Raw genomic sequence first — 12,150 nt, 5'->3', positions numbered from 1 at the left:
TCCTACGTTGACAGTTCGACCCCGAAAGAGCACGTGTCCTGTTTCTCCCATAATCTCATCTGCCGGCTTTAATGGTAGCAGCCGCCTTGGAGGTGGGGGGTTCTTCCAGCTCGCTCCCCCGATTCCTGCACTCCCGAGGCATGGGAATATTAACACCAGTGGTACCAATAGCGGAGTCCCAGCAAATTTCCCGAGCCTGAGGTCACTCCAGGAGAACCTCCAGCTGCCTGCTTCATACTTCCTACCCCCCATCCAGAGCATTGGGCTCGGGGAACTTGGTGGATGTAGCTCTTCTGGAAGCTGGTCTGGGCAGGACAATAACAAGCTCGAGGGAGGGAGTGGTGGGGGTGGAAGGATGGGAGTGGGTGCTTCGGAACTCGATTGTATGTGGTCTTACTAAGTTCATTGGGTTTAACTCTTTAGTATGAGCAATGTGCGTCTACTAATCCGAGTGGAAAAGGGTTTGGAACGTTCTTGGGTCCTGACTGATTAATTATCCCTACGATCAGAACATTGGCCATGTTGTGTCCTGGCTGTAGGTTTACTTTTATGATGCTGTCTATGCCTAAGACTATGTATCTGGTTTGATGTACTTAAACTAGTTTAACTTAATCGAAGGTATGCTATATATAAATTCTGCATCCCGCATTATTTTATCACATTTATGTCGGCCAATGCTAGATTGCTCATTCACGTGGATAGGTATATACATGTGATTTTTAATGCGGAACTAAAGAAAATCTTATATTGTTCCAATTGATCTAAGCAAGGTCCGTTTGGATTTTAAGAAATTTGATTCTAACTTGAATTTTAACTTAACATACTACACAATAAAAATATATATTTTTTAAGTTAAATTTATAATTATATTTCATTTGTTCTTTTTCATAATCAAAATTAAAATCAAAGTAACTTTAACTTTGACTCCAAACAGTCTTTAGATATTCGTTATATGTATTGGATGTGAAACCTATCACTTCATTTATCCATCACTTCATTTATTTGGTTGCGCTTACAAATTAGATCTTGATTATGTATTTCTTCTTTGATCTATAGAGTACTCGCACAGTGGATATGTTACAAGGACCCCTCCTTTGTTTGGATCTTGTAGTTTTCGTTTTCTTGAATATTTTGTCATGTACTTTTCCGGTAATGAATATTACTTTCCGAGAAAAAAAAAGGTGTATTCACCCAAAAAAATAGACTAATTAGTCCGAATTAAGGAGTTGGGCTAAACTGTATCCTTATGACAGGATGGTGCATGCATCATGAGGTTTTTACAGCAAATCTTATCAAACTAGGACGATCATATGATGATATAACGATGACAAACTAATTCTAAATGGTAGTTACAAATTTAGCATATACTGGATACGCATTTATTCTTTATAGACTTCTCTTGGGCTACAAAGGAGGTAGCTGAACCAACCGCGAATTTCTTAAGCAGTTTGCAGAACTGAAATGGTTTCGCGGATGTGGCTAAACAAGCAGTGAACAGAAGTCTAATTTTGAATTTCCTTGAATGGATTGTTTCTCTCCCAGAACATCTACTTATTTTTTTTTATTATAACTGCCTTTTAGGTGTTCTTCTGTTGGCTTCGATTTTGTGGGATTTGCTAGATCTCTTGAGCATATTTATATTTATATAAAATACTAAAAGTCGGAACGACCCGAAGAAGATTTCTCATTATGTGACCTTTTGTGTAACCAACAATAGTAATGTGACAACTGACGTAATAATATGATGTCACCTCACATTTTAAAATTGAAATAACCTATACCAGAAGATGAAAAGACGAAATTATGATTAATCTATTAAATTGCAATATTAAGTCCTTCAGAATGTATAATGGTTCTTTTCACATTTTGCTTAGAACTCTTCTTAGAGAATAGCCACTTACTTCTAATACCGTTTTACTTGAGACGCTAGTCATTTGCTTCTCATGAATTTGCATTATAGTTTTAAAATTTTTTCATATTGACAGTGAGATTCTTAAAAATTAAGATTGCCTTTTAATTTTAACTTGAGAGTGGGAGAAATAATTCATGGGGAAAAAGTCCGTCGTTAATCCTCCCAATTATAGAGGCATAAGTAATGTTTGTTCATTGAATCAACTTCTCTACAAGATTGTACGATTAGAAAAAACGGCTTCTATTATTTTTACAAATCTCAGTAATGATCGCTTTTTTTATATGCCCAACGGTTCTTGCCCGTGCGTGTCACAGCCCTTGCATCTAGTTGTGATATAAAGGTGATTTAGTATATGAGTGGAGAATTTTCAGAGTCTTTCTATTTTCATTTGTTATTATTGTGTTTTCTCATTTGTTTATTACTTGATATAATCAGGCCCTCCTTACCCTGCTTTTCGTAATTTTTTTCTCTTTTTGGGCTCTTGCTCTGGTAGATTACCGAAAAAAAAAACACTTCTTAACATTAAAAGGTTTTTGCATTAATTGTAATAAAGAAAAGGGTAAATTACAAAAAAAACCCAAATTTTGTAAAATATCTCAATTTTGTCCTAAATTTTGTTTTGTAACAAAAAAACCATAAGTTTTCTAAAATGTCTCAAAAATGACCTCCGTTATAACTTCCGTCAATTTTTGCTGCTGATGGTGGGTCCTTTTAACAGTCCACGTAGGTCACACGTAGGCAAAAATTGACGGAAATTATAACGGAGGTCATTTTTGAGACATTTTAGAAAACTTATAGTTTTTTTTGTTACAAAACAAAATTTAGGACAAAACTGAGACATTTTACAAAATTTGAATTTTTTTTTGTAATTTGCCCTAAAGAAAAACAAACATTAGCAAATTTTATCAGGTCGTGTCATTAATATGATAGCCTTGACCGATCATGCATACATATACGAACACACATGTATATTGTGATTACAAGATTTAGGAGCAACTAGGAATGTCATGTTGTTTGGCGTGAGAATGGGGCATCGAATCGAACATTTAAGGAGGGTAGTTGAATTAGGTGCAAAAATGGAGTGTACGAAGGTTCACTTTCACATGGGAGGAGGACTGAGGACCTATGCGTCTAGTAGTTCGAAGACTTTTGAGGCACGGACCGACTTGTTTGAGACAGAGAGCGCTATATATACAAATCTCTATATATGCACATACATGTGTTCTGTACATATACATTATATATGTATTTTCTTCTTCTTCTTCTTCACCCCCTCTACTGGTGGAAGGGAACAAATTTATTACCTCTGTGACATTATTATATCTTTTCCTCCTGTCCATTCAAAACCGTACGCCCTCGTCTCGACACATAACAGTACAAGGGGGACCATTTTAATGTTGTCCGTGCATGAGAAAAACAAAATCAAAGCCTGGCTATTCACATTTGCGTTTATATGCAGGTGGAATTGTTTGTGCGTTGTATAAATGTCTTTTCTGTCCATTATCCACTTAGATTTTGGATCCTTCAATTATGATAAGATGTGGCACACGATCCAATTATTGATGTTCTCTTAACTAAACGTACAAGCAAGAAGCCACATCTGTGGCCCTAATAATAGATAGCATATCAAATGTTGTAGGGCCATAGTCGACCTGATGTATACATACGACAAAACAATCTTGAGATCACAAGAGTTTTTTTTTTTAATTATTATGCCTTGATATATATATATATATATATATATACCAGCTATGCGAAGAAATGTAGTTTGAGCTGACACAATTGATTTTAGATCAGTTCAAGCTTCTACACTCTCTACAGATGGTCTGTACCATGCCCTCGGCTCGTTTTGGTCATGCAATACCAACAAGACGAGTAGCGTAGGACTTGTACATGCAAAGTCAGATATTAGGACGGTTTGCGATCGAACAACAGGTGCACCGTGAGTTTCCCCCGGAATCTCACCGTTGGGGCGGGCTAGCTTGGATCACTACACCAATGGCAGGGGCGGAGCCAATGTATATTCAGGGAGGCAATTGCTCCCCCTAAACTTTGAGGTTTTTAAATTTTATCTTAAAAGTATGAGTTTTTTTTTTATGTAAAATTTATATTTATTCCCCCTGAATTTTGAAATTTTTAAATTTTACCCTAAAAGTATGAGTTTGTCCCCCCAAAATAAAATCTTGGCTCCGCCCCGGACCAATGGCAATGGGCATGGAGGCTAGCATTTATGTCGTGCAATACAGGTCGACGTCGGGGTCCCCGTTATGAGAAGTTGCGGTGTGGTGAGAGATTTGGGGGTTTTGCAATGAGTGGGATTAACATTTTAGGGCATGTCCCTTACAAGGACATGCAAAAGGAGGGTTCAGCTCCTTCATGGAAACGGCATTGCACGCGCTAGCTGTACCCCGTATATATATATATATAATATGGGAAGTAGTGTCGTGTCTCTCAGTTTCAATCAAGTGAGATAACGCCATTGTTGTTGATGATGTTGCTGGGGATGAGACAACGAAAGGAAGCACATATCGGCATAGGGAGGTAATGCCAAACAAAAGCCGGATATATATATATATATATATATATGAAGAGGATCGAGTTGGGAAAGAAATCATGAGGGTGGGGGTTTTTTATGTTCTTTTGGCCTTTGCCAATTTTGTGTTTGGGACGATATTCCTAATTGTAGTGTAGTCCTTGTCTCCTTTCGTCCGTAAGGACTAGCTTGATGGGGGTTTCAGTATGTATGTAATGTCGCACTGGAAATATTCCTCATGACTCATGAGAGGTTATCAGTGCCCCTTAGGATTTTTTGCCCTCACTTTAATTTGTTGTGCTTCTCAATTAGTTCGGTATGTGTAACCAGATGATCCAAAGTATGTACAATTAATGAGTGCGAACATGTAACACGCATTTTCATTTCGCTGCGTGCTTCATAAAAGTGTCTCAATAATGCTCTCATATAGTTATGGTTAGGATTTGTGATAACATGAGGTGGTCATGAATATTCCACCTAAAATTCTAATAAATTTAGGCTTAATTATCCAAAAAAGTACGACGTTTACACTTTTTCTTAATTATAGTACGACCTTTGAAAAATAGTACAGAAATACACGACCTTTGCATTTTTTTTTAAATATAATACGACCTTTGGAGATGAGTATATAAAGGCACTACTTTTCCACTTTTTTCCTAAATATTGCAAGACATTTAGGTTTAGTTGCATATTTAGCATAATGAAATTATTCAGTCAAATTGTAACGGTAATAGTTATCGGAAATTAACGATGCAATGTGACACAACATGATTGAATGAGTGACACCTGGCACAGTTAGTTCCATATTAGTTGTTATCGTCTAATCATGCGAGGTCTACTCATCCAATCATATTCTGTCACGTGATACCGTTAGCTTTACGTTAGCTGCTATTATTACAATTTCATTGAATAATTTACATTATCCTAAATGCGCAATTAAACCGAAAGGTCGTGTTATATTTAGAAAAAAGTGCAAATGTTGTACCTTTATATGCTACTTTCCAAAGGTCGTACTATATTCAGGAAAAATTACAAATGTCGTGCCTTTCTATGCTATTTTTTAAGGTCATGCTATATTTAGAAAAAATTATAAATGTTATGTTTTTTTACGTGATTAACCCATAAATTTATATATAGGTAAGCATTCAAAATTTTGTTTTTGGTATACGGGTATATAAGCATTCAAGTTTTTTTTTGGGTTGAAATATAGGGATAATTCAGATTCTTTTTTTATTCGGTATATATTTTATTTATTATTATCTGTTAGATCTTATCTTATAGGTAATTAAATATACAGATACATGAAAAAGTGGAGGAGAAACATAGTTCGGATTAAGATAAAAAAATATATATATATATATATTTAATTATTGTCCATAAAGATCATTTCTCTTGTTTATCAAATGATTCAAAATTTCAAACACTTGATTAAAATAATGTAAATACGTAAGATTTAGAAAAAAAAAATCTCATCTCATCTCTTCCCTTTCCCTATCCCAAACCCGACGATCAAATATAGCCCAGGAGTTTCGAGCCGAATGAAAAGCATATGGGCAGTCTTCTGCTGGCTAATCGGGCCTATTTTATGGAGTGGACCTGGGCTGGGCTAGAGCGAAAATCGGCCATATATGATGACTATTGGGCCAGATTCGTCAAATTCGGGTCATCGCTGACAACCGGACACGAGTCCATCCAGTACGCCACGCGTAACAAGAACTGTTTCCTTCGTCTTCTTCACTCTCGTCCCGCTCGTCCGTACGCTTCTGCTTCACTCTCGAGCTATGGAGGAAGAGAAGGTGGCGTACGATTCGTCGCAGCTTCTGGATGCTGCTTCGGACTTCGCGTACTATCCAGGTAAGAAAGCTGATTGCGTAAAAACTCTTCCGCGGACGGCCAACCTTGGGCCGGCGGTGGCAGCCGAAATTTTGATGTTCCTTCTTCTGTGTCGATTCAGGTGTTCAGAATGACGGGGCGGTGAAGGAGTTTCTGGATCGATTTCCTCTCCCCGTTATCATCAAGTAGAAATCTAAACTCCGGCTTTCTCTGATTGATCAACTCCTGGTGAAGCTTGTTCTGTGAGATGACTTGGTTTTCTCCTTTTGAAGTGCTCTGCAAACGAAATCAGATGTTCCTGGTCTAGAAAACGTCCTGGTCAACTGTCTGGAGAGGGCGTTCAGAACTAAGTATGGTGCCTCCTTCATCCCTCATTACATGGTATGTCGTGTCACCTGTGTGAATTTGTTTCAGTTTTGAACAGTAGTCTTCGATCATTGGATGGGATTCAGCTGACTGGAAACCTGACACGCGTTTCCTCTGTTGTTTTAGCCTTTTATAGAAGTTGGTCTGAAGGCAGATTCTCCAGCGGTTAAAACTCTAGCTTGCAAAACAGTAAGTAAATGCACGAGCCATTTTTAAGTACCGCGTAAACTCTATCTATGAATGACACGGTTGCAAGTCTTGATCAATGATCAGTCCAGGACCTGTTGAAGTGGGAAAGAACTTCTTTTGCAGCAACGCGAAGAAGTCTTGGTTTTACAAATGAGCTTTGGATGACTGTTCCGAAGATACCTCTGTTTCTCAATTCCTGTCTACCATGTAAATGCTTTCTGTTACATGAACTTTCTGCAACAGGTTAGGTGCCTTTTGGAAAACAATGAGGGGAAGACTTTTTCTGTGAAGCTTATCAAAGAATGCAATATCTACCCGCTTCTGCTCGATTGCCTTGTCAATGGGTAAGGGCTAACTATACGTTGGCATCTTCTTTGCTATACCAGTTCGTTTTTTTAGATTTTTTTTGTGTGTGTCGTGGTTGGCTTACATAGTTAATTGGCTTATAATGATTTCTTATCGAAAATTAAAGCTATTGACATGAAGAACACTTCAGAGCATGGATCTGGCATTAGAGAGGTAGAAAAATATGAAAGATCTGGCTGTATCATTTGGCAACTCTTGTGTTTTTATTAGCTTCATGTTTGGGGAAAGAATTTCAACGAGATGCTTTAGAAGCAAAACGATGCCAGGACTAATCCTGTAGATATTGGAAGACTTCTTGTTTAAAGGAATGTCAAGAGGGTATGGTGGGCCTGATTTTTTCAGTCAATATGCACTGTTAGAAGAAGATAGGTGCTTCACAGGTTTAAAGCAATCTGAAATTGATGAAGCTATCGTGTGACAGATTCCTATTGGGTGTATGTGTAAATTGTAAGAAAATGTCTCAGATGCTAGCATTCTTTTGTCAGTAGGAGCTCAGTTTTCTCAATGTATTTTCTGAGTTACCATTTTCATTGTAATGTTTTGTGTAGTGATGAACAAGTTTCTGCGGCTTCACTGGATGCAATAAAGGTCTTGGCTTCCTTTCAGGAAGGAAGGGTATGTTGTTTGTATCTTTTGTTCTGCAATACTTAATTGAAAAAATTCAGTGGCGTATATACTCCTTCATGATTTGTTGTTCTATGCAAACTGATATTTGATTTTCAAATTGTTTGACGCTGCTCAGGACATTGTCTTTCCACCCAATAGCGATGAAGCTACGCACCTTGGAAACTTGGCAGCACGATGTACCTCGCTTGTATGGCTGCTTCATGCTCTCAATTTGTTTTCCTAGTGTCTGATTCATCATCTATTATAACCAGGACAGGATACATAACAACACCCGATTACTTGTACACTTACTCTTAGTTATGGTTATTTTGCATGAAATATGTTGCCAGGAGTTTCACCAATTGTTATTCCAATTTATGATCACATTTATCTCAGTTATTTCTGACTCCTGTTACATGGTGGATGTATTTTCAGGGACGTGTTCGTGTTTTAGCCTTAATAGTGAAGCTATTCTCAATTTCCAGCTCCATGGCATCAGTAATCTTCAACATGAACTTGCTAAGTTTGTTGGAGGCTGAGATGCGCAATACAGATGATACCCTCATAAAGTTAAGCATTCTGGAGCTCTTCTATGAGGTATGAGGATGTTTGAATTAAATGTATTCCAGTTGAATATATGATGCATGAATGTGCATGCTCTATGAAGTGTGAACTCTCTTATCTTGTGTTGGTCTAACAATTTGATATATTGGGATTGTATCAGAATCTAAAGTTTATCCTTATCCATAGATTATGCTTTGTAAATATGTCATCTTATTATGCATCTATGTATCTGATATCAACTTGTCATTTATACGTGGTGGATGAAGTTGACGGAGATTCAGCATGGTACAGAATTTTTATCCGCGACCACACTTCTTCAGCTGCTTGAATCTATCACAAGGTAATCGAGGGGTGCTCTCATCTTGTTGTAGTTGTATCTATAGAAAATCTCGTAGAAGTTATGATTGATAGTCCAGTCATTTCATTTTATTTTATTCCAGTAATCAGTCAGCAGACTCAATTTTAAGATCGAGAGCCATGGCAATAAGTGGGAGGCTTCTGTCAAGGGAGAACATTTACGTATATGTTGATGAACCCGGTAAGTTGAGCTCATTTACTGATCTGAAGATGCTATGAGATATTTTTGAACCATTTGTTGCTGATTTGACTAGAGCTGGGAAATCATCTCTAGGAGTTTCCATGACTCTTAAGTGCCAATCTCAGTTGTCACCTTACTTTCCTGAATTTTTTTCTATTAATTATATAGCGATTCTTGCTGGACTAACTCTCCTTTTGCAATCAGCTGCGAGATCTGTTGTAACGGCCATTGATGGAAGGCTTGGATCGTTGGAAACTCTAGATATAGATGAACATGAATCTGCACTTGAAACATTGGGACAGATAGGATCTTGTAAGTTTTCCTATCAGCTGTCAACTGATCTTTTTTTTTTTTTTTTCTCTTTTGGGAATTTCTTACATGTATAGGATGCAAATATGTAGGAAGAAGCAGTGTTAACGTTGTGGCAGTTTATATAATATTTCACCTGGGAAATGACTCATTCTTACTTGGAGGAATTACATTATTTTCCTTCTTGTGACATTACATTTTTCTCGAATGTGGAGGTTATAGCAACACAAGAATAATTTTTATCAGTGACAATAAGAAAAATGTTTTACTTAATTTAAAACTAATAAATTCAACAACTGGTTGTCGTGACAAGCACCCCAATAAGAAACCTGAAAAGAAGTTGCTCAGAAGCGAATCTTTGAGTTTGTTGCGAGGAACTCTAACTCATGCTTTCATATGCTTTAGCAACACAGGGAGCCACACTGTTGTTGTCAAGCCCAAATCCAGCTGCAAGGCATATAGTTCAAGCCGCCTTTGACAGGCAGGGGCGTGGTAAAATACAGCTGGTTAGTGCTTAATCTTCCTATACCACTCTCATCGATATGGTTGATATTTCTGATAAGATCTGTCGATAACCGTAATTGTGATTTGCAAATATGCACCAAACCGTTGTAGGAAAAGAAAATCATAAACATAAGACTTCTGCAATAGCGAAAACTGCCACTTTCATCGTTTTCCAACTTGTACAGAAGGAAACAAGTTGACACATTAATTACCTGTATGTTCATGCATGTCCCTAATAAAATGGTGAAATAGGCTGCACTGCATGCTCTTGGAAACTTGGCTGGAGAAGTTCGATCTGAGAACAGTGTGATACTAAATAGTGGAGCAGAAGAAGCCCTTAGATTCTTGATATATGAGACAGCATCAAAGAGTTCAAAGTTGACTCCGTCTGTAAGTAATCACGTCTTCTTTCTGTTCTGTACTCTCTGGTTTGCCGACATGTTGTTTCTGTTCTGTTTTGTCAGTAAAGCTGTTAGTGCAGGACAGATGCCGTGATGCCTATTAGGTGGACGACAACTAAAGTTAAATTTACTAACTTAGATGGAAGGAATTATTAAATTGAAGAAAGGCAAGCAAATTAAAGAAAAAGATTTAGGTTTACAGCTGGGTGAATGTTTAACTCCATAAATCCTGGGATTGGTATTTACATTTGGCCTCATAACAATTGAAACTTGAGTAAATTGCTGATCTAGGAACCTTAAATTTTCAAGTGATATTTCCACGAGGCTGTTCATGTTGAAAAGCAAGTCTGAATATGTAGAACAGTTTGCAACACCTGCATATATAAAGTCTTTCCACTGCTCTTCCATTTCACGGGTTCCAGCAGCTGTGCTTCGTTTCCTTGGATCTTCTATGATTTCACAACTGAGTAATTTAGGTGGTACTCGAATTAATATAAGGCCTTAGTGGGTAAAAAGATTTCAACATTTGTATTACGAGTTGGAAAATATTGTCATGCCTTTCAATCTCTCTCTCTCTCTCTCTGTCTTTTCCTAATCGCGATCTTCTTCTTGTCGGTTTTTGTTCAAACACTCCTGTCAATTGTCTTTGTTTTGGAAGAGATCAATATGTTGTATGACTTGGAAATTTGACTTGTTTAAAAACCTTTCACGTTCTCTGTTGGGTTCTGCTCTAATGCACTTGTTGAATTAGTTTATGCAAATCACAACTCTAGATTTTTCATGATGGAGGATATTCCAAATTACTGGCTAAGTGCATAGTGTGGTTGACAGGGTCTATTCCTTTCGGTTCTTCAGCAGGAATCAGCAACTCGTTTGGCGGTGAGCTATTTAAATTTGAGCATTGTGCATTGACCTCTCTTTTTCCCGTGCAAGTTACATATCCACCTTGATTTGAGGAACTTCATTTTACCACGTGGGTGTATTTCTCAGGCTTACAGAATGCTCACAGCATTGGTGGCTCGCCCATGGTGCCTGATGGAGATCTTCTCAAAACAAGAGATACTTGATACGGTGACCAACCCAACCACTGAAACCTCAAAAATAGGTATTCCTGTGTCCTAGTTGATTCATGAATGAACGGAAATATCTTATCCTCTGCTATGGCACTGTCTGGCTTCTTCACTCACGAGATTCCAATTGCTGGACAATTGTTTTAGGGATGGAAGCTAGACATAACTGTTGCAAGGCAATCCTGGAAGCTTTCTCATCAAGCAATCTCGTCGGAGACCCCACATTTGCTAAAGTAGTTACCAAGGTAAAGATACGTGTGAGAGAAGCTGCAAAACGAACATAACATTTCTGAACTCGTTATACATTGGCTAATTCTTTCGGTGCTTCGTCTCCTTTTCCGATTTGTGATGGGCAGTTGCAGGAAGCTGTTAGAAGGGGTCCATATCTTGGAAGAAAGCATGCCGAAGCTCAACCGGTTGTGATGACAGCTGAGAGGTTCTAGTGTCTTCCTTCAGAAAGAGGATTGGAATCCTGACCTAAAGAGCATCTCTTGGCCCCTGTGATAGCCGGGATGCTCTTTAATATGTATGGTCTTGTATTCCCTTTTTGTATTTTAAACCTTTGTTCGACACACAGACTGTAATCAAATGACCATGAGAAGGGGCCTTCTACCTCGAGTAATGACAAGGCACCTGTGAAGAGATAGGGAGGAGTAGTATTCCTCATTTTGAGTTCTATTGACAGGTCTCTCCTTTAGAGTATGAATCATCGAGAACCATGCTATGTGGATTGTGGCAGATTGAGTGATGCCATTGCTGCCTGGCCATGTCGCATGGTTTCTCCCGATGATTGGCAAGAACCAATTGAAATATGCAAAAATGACATGGGATTCTTAAAAGCGTCCATTCATGAATCGTGACTAGAATCTCTTGAAAGATAAATGAAACTGCATTTTATAGGTCATAAAGCCTCCATGATCACGTAAATGACCTGTTTTGAATTGCTAGACCAAGAAGAA

At 37.9% G+C, this 12,150-nt stretch overlaps 1 protein-coding gene across 1 annotated transcript; it reads left to right on the top strand.

Moving 5' to 3' along the window:
* Positions 1–6,138: 6,138 nt before the first annotated feature.
* On the top strand, positions 6,139–11,869 carry LOC116213403. The gene is made up of 17 exons (XM_031548302.1): positions 6,139–6,299; positions 6,400–6,463; positions 6,551–6,659; positions 6,771–6,833; positions 7,077–7,177; positions 7,748–7,814; positions 7,942–8,013; positions 8,241–8,402; positions 8,636–8,709; positions 8,810–8,907; positions 9,112–9,219; positions 9,622–9,722; positions 9,973–10,110; positions 10,953–11,000; positions 11,112–11,226; positions 11,339–11,436; positions 11,548–11,869. Exons 1-17 carry the CDS (start codon positions 6,227–6,229, stop codon positions 11,632–11,634), a joined length of 1,578 nt encoding a protein of 525 aa, XP_031404162.1. The 5' UTR covers positions 6,139–6,226; the 3' UTR covers positions 11,635–11,869.
* The last annotated feature ends 281 nt before the right edge of the window (positions 11,870–12,150 follow it).

The sequence above is a fragment of the Punica granatum genome, chromosome 7 (assembly GCF_007655135.1).
Source record: "Punica granatum isolate Tunisia-2019 chromosome 7, ASM765513v2, whole genome shotgun sequence".
NCBI lineage: Eukaryota > Viridiplantae > Streptophyta > Magnoliopsida > Myrtales > Lythraceae > Punica > Punica granatum.
This window is presented reverse-complemented; position numbering and strand designations above follow the sequence as displayed.

Bases quoted from the DNA above. Each gene is read 5' to 3' on its own strand.
- LOC116213403 (XM_031548302.1), top strand. From the start codon at position 6,227: ATGGAGGAAGAGAAGGTGGCGTACGATTCGTCGCAGCTTCTGGATGCT. The intron at 6,300-6,399 runs GTAAGAAAGCTG...GTGTCGATTCAG, and splicing joins GGACTTCGCGTACTATCCAG to GTGTTCAGAATGACGGGGCG. The intron at 9,220-9,621 runs GTAAGTTTTCCT...CATATGCTTTAG, and splicing joins ATTGGGACAGATAGGATCTT to CAACACAGGGAGCCACACTG.